The sequence below is a fragment of the Anolis carolinensis genome, chromosome 3, assembly GCF_035594765.1.
Source record: "Anolis carolinensis isolate JA03-04 chromosome 3, rAnoCar3.1.pri, whole genome shotgun sequence".
NCBI classification, from domain to species: domain Eukaryota; kingdom Metazoa; phylum Chordata; class Lepidosauria; order Squamata; family Dactyloidae; genus Anolis; species Anolis carolinensis.
Window position 1 is genome coordinate 234,237,911 of NC_085843.1, and position 18,164 is coordinate 234,256,074.

The 18,164-nt window shown below is 42.0% G+C and overlaps 1 protein-coding gene across 1 annotated transcript; it reads right to left on the minus strand.

Annotated features, from left to right (window-relative positions):
* Positions 1–1,424: 1,424 nt before the first annotated feature.
* sfrp5 (secreted frizzled related protein 5) lies at positions 1,425–17,869 on the minus strand. The gene is made up of 3 exons (XM_003218462.4): positions 17,076–17,869; positions 7,931–8,008; positions 1,425–6,021 (listed from the first exon to the last, which is right to left on the minus strand). Exons 1-3 carry the CDS (start codon positions 17,596–17,598, stop codon positions 5,678–5,680), a joined length of 945 nt encoding a protein of 314 aa, XP_003218510.1. The 5' UTR covers positions 17,599–17,869; the 3' UTR covers positions 1,425–5,677.
* Between the last annotated feature and the right edge of the window lie 295 nt (positions 17,870–18,164).

Below are 18,164 nucleotides of genomic sequence, written 5' to 3' on the forward strand. Positions count from 1 at the left end.
TTCTAGAGTGTTTCTGGGTTTAAAAGATGTTGCTTCCAAATTAAAAATTGTAAGATTCTTTTTTTGAAAAGAAAGGTAATTATCATGACAAATACAATACATCCCCTTCAACATTTTAATCCCAAATTATGCATCATAGGGTCTTTCCAGACAGGCCCTAGATCCCAGGATCTGCTCCCAGGTTTTCTGTTTATCCCAGATTAGCAGTGGGGACTCATATAATCTAGTTTAAAGCCGAAAACTTGGGTTCAGATCCTGGGATATAGGGCCTGTCTGGAAGGGCCCATGAAATAACGGAGGAGGGGAATCAGAGGATTTGGTTTGCAAAACATTTCAGCCATACGAATTCTGAAACGCCCAACACACATCCATGTATGCACATAATGTTTATCATTTGAGCTTAAACTGGGATGATTGGCTGTCTTGGGGAATATGAGAGAAATTATTTACAGTACCACTCTGCTGTTACCAATATAATTATTCATAATGCTCTACATGATGGTATGATTCCCCCTGTCAACAATGGGAAATGTTGCTTGTTAGTGATTTTAATGGAACCTAAAGGCAAGTTAAGTCTGGACTCAAGCCAAGCATTCAAAAGAACTATATCTTATCAATATTTGATTAACAATGCAATCATAAACATATTGTATTTACTTAGAAATAAATCCTATTGAGTTTAATGGGTCTTAATTCCAGGAATATTCTGGGGATGCTAAAAGCTGGCACTGGGTATCCCGGAGTAAGGTGCATTTACAACACACACAACTGCGCTCCCTTCTGTGGCAATATAAACATTTATTTCAGAATGTGTCACTTCTTTTTTCACTGCCCAGAGCCCAAGAGACCCAGATCCCCCAGGCTCAGGGTGAATATGCTTGGTTGCATCCCAAGTGGGTACTATCATACAGATGTTACATTAATACTTTACTTTCATGGTATGGAAAAAGCTGTGGCAGTTAAGAACACAGAGAATGGGAGGTGGCAAAATTTAAGGACGATACAACGCTTATACCGAATCAGTGCATTGTTTCATCTAGTTGTATGTTTCCCAAGTTCACCTACAGATGACAGGCACTGAAGCTGAGATTTCTTCATGCAAAACAATATCATGCATTCATTCCCAAGTTGATGTACCTGTGTTTTGAGTATTGGACTAGGACACTGAAAGACCAAGGTTAAAGTCCCCTTTTGGCCTCCTTGGTGACCTTGAGCAAGTCACATACTCTCAGCCTCAGAGGAAGACAAAGGTGAACTCCTACAAATCTTGCCAAGGAATCCAGTGATGGGTTCACCTTAGTCAGAAATGTAGTCTCACAACAGCAACAATGAGCAAAACAAGGAATGGGGCAAGGAAAGACACTTGATTAGCAGGTTTGAAGAAATACATCATTATTGAAATAGAGATAAACAGGGAACAGTACCAGGGTTATAGGATTGTTTATTTGGAAGGATATTGGACATAGAGCAGATGAAGGTCCATTTCTTAAATTAATCTTTAATGTCTGAAAATAAACTGAAATAGATCATGGTCCTAGTTTGATATTTTGTTAAAAACTAGGAATATTCTGCTCAGTTAAGAAGGCCCTGCTTGTTTTAGGTTACTGGGCACTGAGCATGAGTCCCATGAGTCACCATGTTTATGGCGATCTGAAAGCACTAACAAGGTAGGCATTTTCCTCCATACCTGTTTCCAACTGAGCAGCACAACACGACTGGGCAAAAGCAAATACACAGTTAATCCATTTCTGTGGTTTGAGGCATGGAAGTAGGAAATGCTCTCACTACAAGACACAGAAGGGCTTCTATGTGTTTTCATGAAGCTGAGCAGTGATGGGTTGGATGTTGCCAGGTGAAATTGGAAAATGAGAACAAAAATGGTGTAAAAATTGTGTTGGCCCTGGAGAAAAAATTTTTTTTGGACTACAGTTACCAGAACTCCCCAACCAGCATGACTACAATGAGTGTTTTGATCCAAATGAGTAAATTTCCCAACCTCTGAATATATTATCCACCTTCATTAGTTGGGCAGGCTTGAAGTTGTGAACCCCGATTCATGTTGAGTTAGCCTTGCTGAAAAGGCAAAAGGGATTTGGTTTATAGAATTGAGTTCTAGGGTACAAGTAATTTTAAAAGGATGTTCACAAGATAACAAGGAAAACTAGAATGGGAGATAAGTGCCTGAGCCGAAATCTGCAGGAAATGTGTAATTGTGGCCTCATGAGGGCAGAGTTCCTATGTTTGGAGCTTTCATGCGGAAGACAATACATGCTTGTGATTTTTTAGAATGAATCTGTGAGTCATAGAAGAATTTTTTCTTATATAGGTTAAAGACAGACACATCTATGTTGGACGTTGCAGATTATGGATGGGAAAGATACCGGGATAGTATTACACAGATGTCTGTGTTGTGCTAATGGTGAGACTTTGGTGGGAAAGTATGTTTTGTCTCTTTATGATCCTCAGATTTGTTTTTTTGAAAGAAATATTATATTTAGATTATGCCCAGGGCAAGATGTAGATACATCTGGGGTAATTGAGCATGAAGATTCAGGAATTAATATCCATTAAGGGCTCCTTAACAGACAATAGATCTTGATGAAATCTAGTAGAATAAATAAGCAAGTGATCTCAGTAAAATTGGGTGAGATTAGGTAAAGGTAAAGGTTTTCCCCTGACATTAAGTCGAGTTGTGTCCACCTCTGGGGATTGGTGCTCATCTTTATTTCTAAGCCGAAGAGCCGGCATTGTCCGTAGACACCTCCAAGGTCATGTGGTCGGCATGATTGCATGGAGCGCTGTTACCTTCCCGCCAGAGCAGTAGCTGTTGATCTACTCACATTTGCATGTTTTTGAACTGCTAGGTTGGCAGAAGCTGGGGCTAACAGAAAGTGCTCACTCTGCTCTCCCGATTCAAACCTGTGACCTTTTAGTCCACAGGTTCAGTAGCTCAGCGCCTTAACATGTTGCGCCACCGGGGGCATTAATTAGTAATTAACTAATGTGAAATGACTGATAGAGAAACCATAGGCATTAGATGGGGTATGACTTCCTTTAACACCACTGAAGTCATGGGCATGTCCTTGAGAGTTGTTTCCTTTCAAGTTTTAGTCTGTGTTTATGCTTGGGTTGTATAAATATACAAAAAGAGGATCAAACTTTGACTCGGTGCTTGACAGGAAAGAAAAAAAAAGGTAAAATCTGGAGGACAAAGTATATTTGAGCTATGGGGAATATTTCAGGAGAAGTAGAATTGGATTACTTTTTTTTTAATGTGGGCTTTCTGTTTAAGAAAGAGGCATTCTGGAAGATATCTCAAGATTTACCCCCTTCTTTTCAGAACCTATCTATTGCTTGTGCCCCACCATTGCTAGCACCTATGATAAATCATCTTTGCACTTATGATTATAAATTCATTCCGCTAAAGTGAATATAGTTTGAAAGAACTGGAGCTGAGTATTATGCAAGGGAAACTGAGTCATGATATGCAATTGTAGCCAAGGACCATGAATTCTAGTCTCCGGCTGCAACGATACATTCTGTACAGTATATGGTGCCAGGTAGTGAAAACAGAACATCTGAAAGTCATGGATTAATGAGTGAAAGAGATGTTTTTGAAGGCTCCCTAATCCAAATTCCTCCAGCAAAATTTAGCTGGGAATGAGTTCCAGTGCAAAGTCAGGATCGATCCTCACAGCTTGCTTTGTGTTGGGCAGTTCTCCCTGCCCCCATCCGCTCCACCATTGGCAGTGCTGATTCTGTAATTATTAATTCCAAGATTGTGTGCCAGCTGATCCCAGCACTCAAAAACCTGGAAATATGCCAGATGGAAGGGTCCGCAGAAGACACATACACACTCTGTTTGCCATCCACTGGGCTCAGTTGGTGGTCTGGCATCCTGCGTGGTGGATACAGATACCCAGCAGGCCCAGTTGGTGGTTTGGCACCCTCACTGCTATGCACACAAGACGGACTTATTCTTGTAGTCTGGCTCTGCTCATACACTTGAGTTGTCATATATCAAATGTAACCTAGTAAATGAGGAGATGAGGGTTGTAAAAGGGGAGATGCAATTAACAAAAAGGACTAATAGGTCAATTTCAGTTACATCCTTGTAAATTGGTTTATCTAGTGAAGTGGCTACTGAAACCTTCTCCAATTTTTTGTGTGTGTCAGGAACGATTTGAGAAACTGCAAGTCACTTCTGGTGTGAGAGAATTGGCAGTCTGCAAGGATGTTGCCCAGGGGACACCTGGATGTTTTGATGTTTTTACCGCCCTTGTGGGAGGCTTCTCTCATGTCCGCATGGATCTGATAGAGGAGCTTATCCGCGCTCTCCCTGAGTTGGATTCGAACCAACAACCTTCAGGTCAGCAACCCAACCTTCAAGTCATCAGTCCTGCAGGCACAAGGGTTTAACCCACTGTGCCATCAGGTGCTCTTACCTTCTGAAATTACTTACGGCCATGGGCTATTCTGATCTCTGGCTGGGTGGCACGATGGCTGCACCTGGACGAGTGTTTGCCTTGGGAGCAGTCCCAAGTGCAACCTCACACCTTGTTTGATTTTACACGCAGTGCTTAAAGGTGCTACAGAATTCTTCCTTGAAAGGTGCTTGCAAAAATCAACCCAGTGACAATGACAGTGGGAGGCAGAGGATAAGGATCGCTAGCAAGAAGAAGCGAGAATCCAAGAGTGTTAATGACTAAAGAATAGTTTCCCTCCAACAAAGTAATGTAAAATAGGATCTGCCTAACCTGCACTTTACATATTTTATCAGGAATGGGCATATTTTAATCCTTTAGGATCTAATTTGTGGGTAATCTTCTCCCCAGAACCTCAAGTGAGATGCAAATGTTATATATTTATCACTGAAAAAATTATTTTTCATCTGGCCTCACATAATCTACTACTGATTACCCAGTGCTATTTTTGTTTCAATGCTTTATTTAGGTGGGGAAAAAGTCATTTTGTCATTGTTGTTGCAAAACAATTGGGAGTTAGAAACTCTTGCCAATCTACTGCAAATCACCCAAACATATATCAGCAGATTAGATCTACTTTCTGTCCACCTTTGTTCTACATGACTTGGAAACATGTGGAGTAGACAGATAGGAGTTGGAAGGAGGAAATAATACAACTGGGGTCTGTCAGCCCAATGAAATGCAAATTGGATATTGTGGTTCCTATTACAATGCTGGAATCTGCAGTTTACAATCAGAGGGTGGGAAAGCCACTGTTATGGAGCTGGGCATCTATACTTAGCGGGTTTAAAAGATTGCAAACATTATCAAAACAGGATTTCTCAACTCAAAATGTTCATAAATGTTAAGACACTTTTCTTGGTAGAAATGTAGACTAGAGGGTGGTGTTGTTTTCTTTAAATATTCCAGTTAAGGCTAACAAGTCATTACTGGGAAGAAGATATCTTGATGAGTTGCTGCTTAGTGTTGGTAAGAGGACTAATATTTTCCAGTGAAGATGTGTTGAGAGTTTCTGCTGATGGATATGAAGCCTTTATGAAGATTTGGAACTAAATGGAATATGATCTATGAAAGAAAGGATCCTTGCAATTCCCAAGGTGTGTGATTTGGTGTTAGTCTACCATTATAAAGAAAGGGACTGTAGAGGGTATTCTGAAGAAGAGTGAGCAAGGATCTCAGCATGAATGGGGAGCTCAGTGGGGATCAGCTCCATAGAAGAACGGGTAGTGCATGGAACAGGGGTAGGAAAACATGAATTTGACAGCAAACTTCATCTCTTTGTTCTTCTTCTCCCAGCGATAAATAGCCAAGACCAGCAACCTCCCACCCACCTTGCGACCCATCACTAGGAAACTACCACTGAGGTCATCAAGCTGTGGGCAAGGGCAGGCACCTGCATTCTTCATATGCAACACTAACTTCTTGGTATCCTTGCGTTTCAATGGTCCCACTTTGAGTAGCTTTTTCTTCTTCTGAGCAGCCACCAGTCGTCTCTCACCATTCTCCTTCTTGATTTCCTTGATGCGCAACTTAACCACTGTGGAGGAGAAATGAATAATGGGTAATATTAGCGACTTACATAATACTTGAATGGGGTGAAAGGAAGAACGAGATGGGTTCACAGGGAAGGAGCTATAGGTTTATTTGATTTTGAGAGCTTAGCCCTAGTAACAAAGACAGAAGGCAAAAGAAACAATTGGCAGTGATAGTGTCATAGGGCAGTTGTTTACAATTTTAATTTTTAAGTTGTTTATTGTATTTATATGTTTTAATTGTTTGTACATTTTAACTGTTTTATAATTCAATATGGTTTTTTATTGTGTCAGAAGCGACTTGAGAACATACTGCAAGTCGCTTCTGGTGTGAGAGAATTGAAAGTCTACAGAGACGTTGCCCAGGGGACGCCCGGATGTGTTACCATCTGCTGGGAAGGCCTTTCTCATGTCCCCGCAAACTAGAGCTGACAAACCGGAGCTCACCCCATCTCGCAGATTTGAATCGGCAACCTTCAGGACAGCAACCCAACCTTTAGGTCAGCAGTCCAGCTGGCACAAGGGTGGCACAATGTTTATTGTTATGTGTATGATGTGGCATTGAATGTTTGCTGTAGTTTGTAAGTTGCTCTGAGTCCCCTTCGGGGTGAGAAGGGCAGGGCATAAAAATAGTAAATACATAAATAAACAAACTTAGAGTTCATCTGCACTGCAACTCATACAGTTTAACACTACTTTAATAACCAAATCTTAATGCTATGGAATCATGGGAGTTGTAGCTTTACAAGGTCTTTAGCTTCACCTGCGAAATAGTGTGGTGCCTCACCAAACTACAACTCCCAGGATTCCATACCATTGAGCCATGGCAATTAAAGTTGTGTCAATCTACATTAATTCTACAGTGTAAATGCACCCTTGGCTTGCCTCTTCTCCCTGTGACTGAATGGAGTGATGTGTGGTAGTTAATCCTCCTTGACTTGCTTTTGATTGCTATTGTATACATGAATGATTGGGTTTTTTTTTGCCTCAAGGCCAAACTACTAGCTATTAAGCTTTGGGTCATTTATAAAATCCATCACAGTTTTACTAGGGAGTGTATCCATATTAGGTGCAGGATGTTCAGGATTTCTCCTTGCTCTACGAAGCACAGGGAACAGGACCAAGATGTGGTCAAGCCTTCTTCTAGCCACATCAGGTGGTGGTGGTGGTGTAGTGGTCATACAAAGAAATGTGAACTAGGTCAATGGAGATAGTTCCAGCTGGCAATGATTTTCTTAAATTGAGCAGCATGTAGCCTACTACAGTTGTGTCTGTTTATCATCTGAGTCATCCTCAGACTTTCCATGTAAGTAGAACTTGAAGGGTGGCTCAGAATAGACCATTCATAGAGGAAAAATCCCACATGAGCAGCACCCCAAAAATCAGATGAAAAAGACTGATGAATAAAACTAACTCATCCCAACTGATGGGATAGTGAGCTGTTTTGCAATGGAGAAATTAGTTATCAGAAAATATCCTTTAGGCTGGAAAGAAGACTCGAGTGTTAATTTTTGGAAAAAGTACCTCATATATAGATTATTAGTATAGTTGGCCCTCTGTATCCATGGATTCCACCATCCAAAAAATTTCCCCCTCCACCAACAATTCAAAAGGGAAACCGAATTTTGCCATTTCATATAAGGGACACCGTATATAATGGGGAAATGGGAGCAACAAATAGGTGGTACATTTCAAAAAGCAGTTATGTGAACAACTAATATATATATAGCTTCCCAAATCCTAGTTTCTTTGAATCAGGGGTAGGAGACATGCACCTCCAGATGTTGCTGGATTGCAAGTCCTAGCAGACCTAAGCCATCATAGCCAATAATTTAAAGGGATATTGGACATTGTGGTCTAACAACATCAGGAAGACTGCGTGATTCTCCAATCTGTTTTGCATTAATGGCTTACCAAAGTCACTGGAACACATCTGCTCCATTATGCCATCAGCTTTGTGCTCCATCTCACACTGGGTGCAGATCTTTGACACTGCAAGGTAGGAAAAAGTGCATCAAAACCCTGGAATGTCTTGTGCATCTTTGCCTTTCAGCTTCCCACAATCAACCCACTTTGCTTTGTAAACTCTTATGTCCAACCCACCATGATGAAGGTTATCCCCAATCTTAGATTTCTGAATATTGTCATGAACTTCTTTTCACTTGTAATGAAGAATCCTAAACCTAATAGAAAGTTTAGAAGTTTGGCTCATCTAATCAGAAATCCTGTAATCCATGTTAGAAAGGCTTTTGAACAATTGGGTGAAACTTCATTTTAGAGAATCATAGAGTTAGAAGAGACCACAAGAATTATCCAATCCAATTCCTGAAATGCAGGAACTCACAATCAAAGGGGGAAATGCTAATTTCTTGTGTGACTGAACTTTCTCTGCTCCCTTTTATATAAGTCACAAGTCCTACTTCAGCTAGGTACATTTCCATTCAAATTTACCATATTTGAGTATGGTAAAAGAAAGCATGGTGGAATCTAAGAAAATTAAGGTGTATTGTTGTGCAGGATAAAACAATCTGGCTAATAAAGGCTCTGTACAGACAGAATCAAGGACAAAAACATCATAGTAGTCTAGGGTGGCTGGAGGGAGCTCCCTTGTATACATTGGCATCACTAGGGTTTGTGTGTCAAACCCTAGTCATGGGGATGACATGGTGTCACCTCCATTAACTACCTCCCACATAGTGCCATACCACAATATTGCAGCTAAAACACCAGCAAATATGACAAAATCAATTACTGTCATACACGCTACAGCAACAAAAACAACAGTGTGTACTTGTTGTGCATGCAGGTGAACCCACATCATTTGAAGCATCATTGTAAATGGGTAATTATGACAGTTGTAACTGGAGTGCATGTGCATTAGAAGGTTCAAAAGGTAAATCAGCATAGAGTTTTAATCTTTTAGGTATATTGATACAGTACATGTAAGTTGGGCTTATGAAAAATGGTTTTGTACCTATATCCAACTAAAGGAATATATTTTAATTAAAAATGTACACAGTTTTTTAGAGCCATTTTGTCCTAATCTCCTATGATGGTGTCATCCAATGCAGTTTGCACCGCTTGCACCCACGTAGTACACCACTGTTTGTACAGGCTAAATACTGTAATGCTATGGCTTGGAGTCCCTGGTGGCGCAGCCGGTTAAACTGCTAAGCTGCTGAACTTTCTGCTTGAAAGGTTGGCAGTTCGAAACCAGGGAGTGGGGTCAGCTCCCACTGTTAGCCCTAACTTCTGCCAACTTAGTTCGAAAACATGCACATGTGAGTAGATCAATAGGTACCGCTCCGAGGGGAAGGTAATGGCACTCCATGCAGTAATGCTGGCCACATGGCCTTGGAGGTGTCTACGGAAAATGCCGGCTCTTCGTCTTAGAAATGGAGATGAGCACCAACCCCCAGAGTCGGATAGCTATAGCAGCTATCAATAAACCTCAGAATTAGTCTTCTCTATGGAGCTGAAGCTATGTATAGTATGACCTCTGACTAGAGTAGATGTTTTTGGACACTAACTCCCATGAGCCCTAGCCAGCATACCTGATAACAAAAGTAATTGCATTACTTCAGTATTTGGAAGGCCAGAAATTCCCTTCCTACTACTGGAGCTACCCAGACTGATTAAATGTTCCCCTAGAAGTCTTTCAAACTTGTCTATACTGCCTAAAGGGACTCACATGGCCACGGATCTATAGTTTGTTAAGCTTCAGTTACCCTAAGGATGGGTTCAGTTGGTAACATCACCAAACTTCTATTTGGTGGAGAAGATGAAAGAAAGAGAAAGTAGAACAGGGAAAAAACAAGAGAGATAAAAAGAGCAAAAATGATTTTAGCTGGTTGTATTTCTGACATTTCAGTAGCTCCTTTCTCACTCCTGCAGGTCAAGGTAACCATACAAAAATTCCAGTTTGTATGCCAATGTTAAAAATACAGTAGACTCTCAGTCAACCAGCACCCAGGAGGATTGGTAGGTGCCAGATAATAATAGCTTCTGGTTGCTTGAGAGTTACTATTAAAAATAGGTCTAACTAATACTATACATACATACATAACTTTATTACGGTCCATGGACCCACAGCTGTTAAGTGAATAACATACAAGAGTTTACAGAACAGTAAAAGCGGGGAAATTGCTTAACAAACACAAACTATAAAGTCAGGTAATACCCTGATCGGAGACTAGGCTCTTTTTCAGCCTTGCTGCCACTGCAAGGAACTTTGCCACTGTGAGGGTCACCTCATGGTGCTTATCCTCCATCAGATATCTGACCTTCCCTTGCGGGGCATGGTCAGACAATCGAATCACGATTGGGTGAATGAGTTGACCTCGTTGGGCTGAGTAATAGCGGCACTGCAACAAGATGTGTTCTAATGATTCTATTTCATTTCCACCGCATGGGCATAATTTTTGGGAGTAGGGGATACCAGATAGTCTGCCATTCAGCAGCTCTGATGGAAGTACATTTAGTCTCCCTTTTGTGAAGAGTCTTTGGTAATTAGACACTGTGAGACTCTCAAGATAATTACATTACTTAAATGGCTCGGTGTATGGTAAATTCAAGACCCTAGGGGAACATGGTGAATTTGAGCGAGCTCTGAGCTCTCCCAGGGCAATATCCCTCATCCATTGCTTCAGTAATTTCTGTGCTGTTTTGAAACCAAGGTGCATCAAAAGGGACGCTGATGGACCAATTGAGGTCGCTTTCCAATTGGCCCTCCTTGCCCAGAGGGGGTTGAGTGGTTTCAAATGGGATGAAATGTGATAGGCCTGTTCCCGATTTCCAGGCCCTTGTGCTTAGTGGACTTTCGCCAGTGTCAAGTAACAAGACTGCGTTAGGAACGCAGTACGACACATTTAGCAGTTCTCTTATAAACCTTGCTTGGACTCGGTCTAAATTTACGTCCATTTTTTCCCACCAAATGGCGGCATCGAAGAGGAATTTCAAAGCAATTTTAGCATTGAACATTTTTTTTTTGAAATGTAATCTTTATTAAAAGAATTTTTTTTCCATTAATACATTGACCTATCTAAAGGAAAGGTTGGGGTGGGAAGGTCGAGGTAAGTGGGTAAGGGAGGAGGTAATGGGTGGTGAAATGGGTAGTCCTATCCTGCATTGAAAATTTTTAATGCCAAGGGGACGTGTTGTCCTCCTTTTGTGTAGTAAAATCTTAGTATGGCAACTCGGCTAGCCGTAGCTTTGTGGGTCACAGTTTCTCTATGTTCTTTCCATGATAATGTATGGTGGAAAGTCAGTCCCAGGTACTGGAACCTTTTTATCTGCTCTAAAGGGAATTTTCCAGTAGACCATTTGTATTTTGTGTATTTGCGTTCAAAAACAAGGACTTTTCATTTGCTAAGATTGATAATTAGCTCATTTGTTTTACAATAGTCTGTAAATATTTTGCGTTGATGTAGGAGCCCTGGTCTGGATCTGGACAGGATGGCTGTGTCATCTGCATAAAGCAGAATGGGGACTCTCCTCGTGCCCAAACTGGGAAGATGTCCTTGAGGATCCATCATGATTTCTTCTAGGTCATTTAAGAATATGTTATACAGGGTCGGAGCTAAGATACAACCCTTCCTGACCCCCCTGATCATTTGAATTGTCTTAGAAATTTGGCCCTGAGGACCACATCTAACCTGTAAATGACTGTCCCTGTATAGTTCTTTGATGAGGAAGAGTAGTCTTCTGTCAGTTAGACACCTATCTAGCTTAGACCATAATCTAGGTCTGGAGACAGAATCAAATGCTGCTTTTAAATCCATGAAGGCAACGAAAAATTTACCTTTCAGTATTTTATGGTATTTCTCCGCTAGATGTAGGAGAATTAAGCTCTGATCCATGGTGGATGAGTTTTTCCTGAGGTTTCCTGTGCATCTGAGAAAGTTTTATTTGCTTCCAATTCCATTGTCAACTTCTTGCAAAGGAATTGTGTGTACAGTTTCCCTGGGATGGAAAGCAGGCTGATCGGTCTATAAATACTATACCCCATATTATATCATGTCCCCTGTATTGCCTTGAGTTTGGAGCCCGACAACGTTGGTGTTGTCATGTTTGGCAACGACAGATTGATTAAAGAAGGTGACATTGTGAAAAGGACAGGTGCTATTGTGGATGTGCCAGTTGGTGAAGAACTCCTGGGACGTGTTGTAGATGCACTGGGTAATGCCATTGATGGAAAGGGCCCAATTGCTTCCAAGACACGCAGAAGAGTTGGTCTGAAAGCACCAGGGATCATTCCTAGAATCTCTGTACGCAAACCCATGCAAACCGGCATCAAGGCTGTAGACAGCTTGGTACCAACTGGCCGTGGCCAACGTGAATTGATCATTGGTGACAGGCAGACTAGCAAAACATCAATTGCTATTGACACCATCATCAACCAAAAACGAATGATGGAACTAATGAGAAGAAAAAGCTGTACTGTATTGCCTTGATATTTATACTGAAACAAAGTAATAAAAAGCAAATTGAGATGAATACTAAATAAAAACATATTGTAACACAGTTTTATTGTATTACTAAAACAATTTTGTGAATGCAGTATTATTTGTTCAATTTTTTTTGCAGGTTGCTTGAGAGTTCCAGTTGCTTGAGTTCTGGTTAACCAAGTTCCTACTGTATTTGACTTCTGTTCCTAGTTACGCCAGATTGGGCAGTATAATGTGTGTACTATAATGAGCTAAAAGATAATTCTATATTTCAGTTTTGAATTAAAGTTACATCCTGGGTTTGAGAAACTTGAACACTGTGTTTCATTAGGACACTGCTTCATTAGTATTTCAAACTCACAGACCCCATCAGTTACACTACCCTTTGCTCTCACACAATCCAACAGCAAACACCTTCTTCTTTATGGGTAAGCATGAAAAAGACTGATGAATAAAACTAATTGGTCCCAACTGATGGGATAGTGAACTGTTTTGCAATGGAGAAATTATGTCAATTGCAAACCACATATAAACACAACATGTGGTTTGAGCATTGGATTATGACTATGAAAACCACGTTTCAAATTCTTGCTTAGCCATTGAAACCTAGTGACTTTGACATACCCTCTGCGTCTCAGAGGAATAATAGAATCATAGAGTTGGAAGAGACCTCATGGGCCATCCAGTCCAACTCCCTGCCAATAAGCAGGAAATCACATTTAAAGCACACCCAACAAATGGCCACCCAGCCTCTGCTTAAAAGCCTCCAAAGAAGAAGCCTCCACCACAGTCCGGGGCAGAGAGCTCCACTGCTGAATAATGTTCAGGTGAAAGCAAGGGCAACCCCTGCCCGCAAATAAATCTTGCCAAGAAAACTCTGATTGGATCACCTTAAGGCTGCCAAGCATTGGAAACAATTTGAAGACACAAAACAACAACAACAAAACACTAAAGAAGGAATAGAACACAATATACCTTCTTGAAAGCGTACACAGAAAAATCCCATCAGAACACATTATCTCATCTATGCTTAATTGAGACAGGCATTACAATCACATATGGGGGTGAGGAGAAAGGTTTCCCCATTTTTGAGATCTTTTGCTGTTTTAGCTTTTACTTCCTTCTGTTAAGTTCCTGTAATATCTCTTACAGTTTGGAGACTAAACCAGTAGGGTATACTAGGAGATAGGACACAGCAAGCTGCATATGAAGGCAACTGCAATGGATTGCGTTTAATGTGTAAAATGTTGGCTGTTTAGTAAAAGGTAAAAGCTTGAAGGCTCTTGATTCCAATGCCTATATTGAGTGGTGCTGTTTGTGCTGCTACTTCTGGTTCCTGTGCACATTATTTGGGTGAGCTCATTAGAACTTTACGTTCCATTCACAGGCTCTATTTCGTGTTCCCAGGGTCAACTGGTACTGTGCAGCTGCTCATCCAGTGCCTGAATCCTGTAATAGACTAGAGGGAAGGTCAATAAACTGAAGCTGAATACCAGTCAGATGAAAGCTCTGTGATAAGGTGGTTCTTGAGTCTAGGAATTTATGCTGCCTCACCTGGTTTGGCTAGCATGTCCTTTGAGAAATAGGCACATATCTATGTTGGCTTTCATGGCCAGAATCACTGGGTTGCTGTGAGTTTTCTGGGCTTTATGGTCATGTTCCAGAAGTATTTTCTCCTGACGTTTCGCCCACATCTATGGCAGGCATCATCAGAGGTTGTGAGATCTGAGACCTCACAACCCCTGAGGTTGCCTGCCATAGATGTGGGTGAAATGTCAGGAGAGAATGCTTCTGGAACATGGCCACACAGCCTGGAAAACTCACAGCAACCCAGGCACATATCTGTTACTAGAGGCTGGGTGGCCTCTATGACTCACAGTGTTTGGTTCACGAACTCTGGCCTTTTCTGGACAGGGATAACTTGGGTAGACTATCCATGTACTGGCAACTTTCCATTGGATTACTGCAATATATTTTATGTGGGCTGCTTTAGTACAAAATGCAACAGCTAGATTGCTGACAGGAACACCAAATAGTACTGTAGTCACATCACATCAGTTTTGAAGGAATTGCACAAGCTGCTTCTGGTCCAAACGAGGTACTGAATATAACCTTTTAATGGTCTGATACCTCAACATCTGCAGGAAAGCATCTCTACCTGAGGAATGAGATCTGAGGAGTACTTCATTTGTGTTTCATCAATGGGAGTAATACAAGGGGCAAGCACATCCATACCTTGGAGGCTTGCTTGGGATAAACACTGACATGGCTTAATATTAACTCCTTTGAGGTCTAAATGATGTCATCCAAATCATCACATGTACACCTTTTTATATTCTTAAGGGTTTAATATTAAGCCTTGTCAGTGTTTACCCCAAGCAAGCCTCCAAGGCATGGATGTCCTTGTGCCTTGTATTACTTCCATTGATGGAACACAAATTAAATGGCCCAGTTTTAATTTATTTTTAGTCTGTTTAAATTAATATTATTGTTTTAAATGGTTTAAAACTGTTTTTACTGTACACTGCCTGGGGTCCTTGGATATAGAGTGAGACATACCTATTTTAATAAAATAAATACATAAATAAATAAATACTGGTAAGTAAGCAGATTTGTATACATTACAAATCTTTGGTGATCAAACAAACCAACAAACAAGAAAGGCTAAATGGAAATCTTTATTCCAATTATAGCACACACCACTGAATCAAAGGAACTTACATAAATGTTTATCCATCCATTGATTCAGCGAGACTGGATTTAGCTACTGGGATTTAGGGAGCAAAATAATGTTCTTGGCCTACAAGAGGACCAGGATGCCAACCTATCAATGGAAGCTCATGTTTGTCAAGATATAGAGTTGAATTCTTAAATATATAATCAAAAATGTTGATTCCCACCACTACCATGTGCATGTTAAACAAGGCACCCATGTACCAAAGGGGTGCTATGTATTCATTTTCTGCTGTTGCGGGATTGCAATCCCAACATGCTGAAAAGACTGATAGGAATCACAGTCCATTAGATGGTTACAAGTTGCCTATCCCATTATATATGCATGTGTGTATGTATGTGCTTTCAAGTCCTATCATATACTGTGTGCAAAATGTAAAGCAATAACTCAGTCTACTGAGTGGACCATTTCATTATCACAAGGAGGATGAACTGATAAGGCAGGAATGTCTGGCTTCTATTTCCAGCTTTGTCAGTGTCTTGCTCCATGCCCTGAATCTCTTTGAAATCCCTTTCTTCTCCTTTGAACAAACACTGCCTCCACCTGGTTGAGTGCCAAGAAAGGCTAATGACTGCATACAAAGGGGTGTGTGTATGTATACACAACACACACATACGTATACTGTACATTTACAACTATACATATATGTGTTGGTCTCATACTCAGTCTTCCCACACATTTGGCCTGCAACTGGCTCTGGTTATTCAAATTAGTGTCCTCACTTGTGATTTGAAATTTTGGCTTGAAACTGCTCCCATGGCCCTAATAAAGACTCTACCTGAACAGAGAGCCTCAAATGGGAGCAAGGGAGGTGCTATGAGTTGAGAAAACAATTGTGGAGAGTGGGAAAACAGCACAAACATATCCAGATTTGAAAACAGTGGAATGAAAGTCTGCACTATAATTTTCTAAGTATGACAAATGGTTTTCTTAATGTCTCATGACAGATTTTGGTAAAAGCTTGCCCAGTTCTACGATTTGACAAGGCAGCAAAGATGACACTAGGCTGGAAATTCCTTAGTGGCTGCCATTCTCGGAAGGGGCTCAGATTAGGAGTGGGCACAGGATCAAATGCCAGAACTAAACCAAGCCATGTGTGTCCTATCCCTCTACAACTTCATCAGTTATTGAAAGGTCAAGACCTTGAAGGCTCTTGCACATTTTATTTGATAAAGTGGCAGCAGTTTATCAAATGGTATTTTCTGCCAGGGGAAGGGATTTTTTTTCGTGTCAGGAGCAACTTGAGAAACTGCAAATCGCTTCTGGTGTGAGAGAATTGGCCATCTGCAAGGACGTTGCCCAGGGGATGTCCAGATGTTTGACCATCCTTGTGGGAGGCTTCTCTCATGTCCCCGCACGGGAAACTGGAGCTGACAGAGGGAGCTCACCTGCTCTCCCCGGATTTGAACCACCGACTTGTCGGTTAGAAGTCCTGCCAGTTAGCAGTCCTGCCGGCACAAGGCTTTAACCCACTGCACCACCGGGGGCTCAAGGATAAGGGATGATCTCACCCTATTTTGATGCAGAACAAGGACAGTTTTCCTTTTGGGGATTATAATTCCCAGAATTCCACATTCAATGGACACAATGCCTAGAGCAGTGGTTCCCAACCTGTGGGTCTCCAGGTGTTTTGGCCTATAACTCCCAGAAATCCCAGCCAGTTTACCAGCTGTTAGGACTTCTGGGAGTTGAGAACCACTGGCCTAGGGGATTCTGGGAGCCAATGTAAAAAACGAAAATAAAAGTTAACATTTTCTAGGACTGTTTTGAAATATGCATAAGTTTCTGTAAAATCTAACCATGAAAAATTGCTAGCCCAAAGCAACACCTCTTAATGAAAGCTCTTTCCTGCCTCCTTCCCTTCCTCCCATGCTTTTACCTGGTGGCTGCGTAGCCTGGCTGTTTCCAAATTGCACTGTGATGCACAAATCATTGTCAAAGGGAAACTTGTTGCAGTTGAGCATCTCAGGCCAGGGGAAGCCATAGGATTCCATGACAGGAGCGCAGGAGTCACGCACCACCTCGCAAAGTGAGCGGCATGGATAGATGGGCCGGTCCAGACAGACAGGTGCAAACAGGGAGCAGAGGAAAACCTGTGTGTCCGAGTGGCACCGCTTGGCCAGCAGAGGCACCCAGCTGCTGGCTTGCTGCTTGACCTCAGGCATGGATTCGTGCTCCAGCAGGTTAGGCAGGCGCATGCGCTTGTAGCCCACATTGTGGCAGAGCTGCATGTCCGCTGGGATGTCCACACACTGCGGCTGCTTCGTATAAAAGCGACCATGCTGGAAGTTGTCTGAGGGCCAGCTGTAGTAGTCGTACTCCTGACTCACAGATTGCGACCAGCCTTGGACTAACACCAGCAGTAGTGCACCCAGAGCATTCCTGTGGCAAGGTGACACCATGGCTCAACAGACACTCCTCTCTGTCTGGCTGGGGTGGGAGGTGTGATGTAGGAGAGAGTTGCCACAGATGCCAATAGGAGCCAACGCCAGCCAAGCCGAGTGAAAGCCAACACCTGACTCTTGAAACCAGGGCGCCTCTGCCTAGGAAATCAAGCCTCTTCTCCCCAGGGTTATGTGTTTGTATCTGGCACTATCGACTGGATGGAGCTATAAAAAAGTTTAAAGTTTCTGCTCTGAGCTGTCTAGCACCACCCCCTGTGAGCGTCCAAAGCAGCCTCTTGGGGGGTGACGACAGCCAATCTTCAGCAGGCATGCTCCCCCCTCCCAAGGCTGAATTGGGAGCCAGCCATGAGGATGTCCACACCTCCTACTCTGGATGGCTCCCCCAGCCCTCCTTTTCTTCCACCCCACCTCCTTCCCACTTTCTCCCTCTGTGGTCGGATTCTTTCCTTTGCCTTACTCTTGCTAGTCTGCACACACACAGAGGCAGCAGGGCCCACCTGGCATGAAGTACTAAATGACTTGTAGTAGTCAGCTTTAGATAGCAGATTTTGGAAAAGGTATAC

What these genes read in the sequence shown, in the direction of transcription:
- sfrp5 (XM_003218462.4), bottom strand. Translation starts at nt 17,598, where the DNA reads ATGGTGTCACCTTGCCACAGGAATGCTCTGGGTGCACTACTGCTGGTG. An exon ending in CCAGGCTACGCAGCCACCAG is followed by an intron (nt 8,009 to 17,075) that starts GTAAAAGCATGG and finishes CCTACCTTGCAG; the next exon opens with TGTCAAAGATCTGCACCCAG. An exon ending in GATGTGTTCCAGTGACTTTG is followed by an intron (nt 6,022 to 7,930) that starts GTAAGCCATTAA and finishes TCTCCTCCACAG; the next exon opens with TGGTTAAGTTGCGCATCAAG.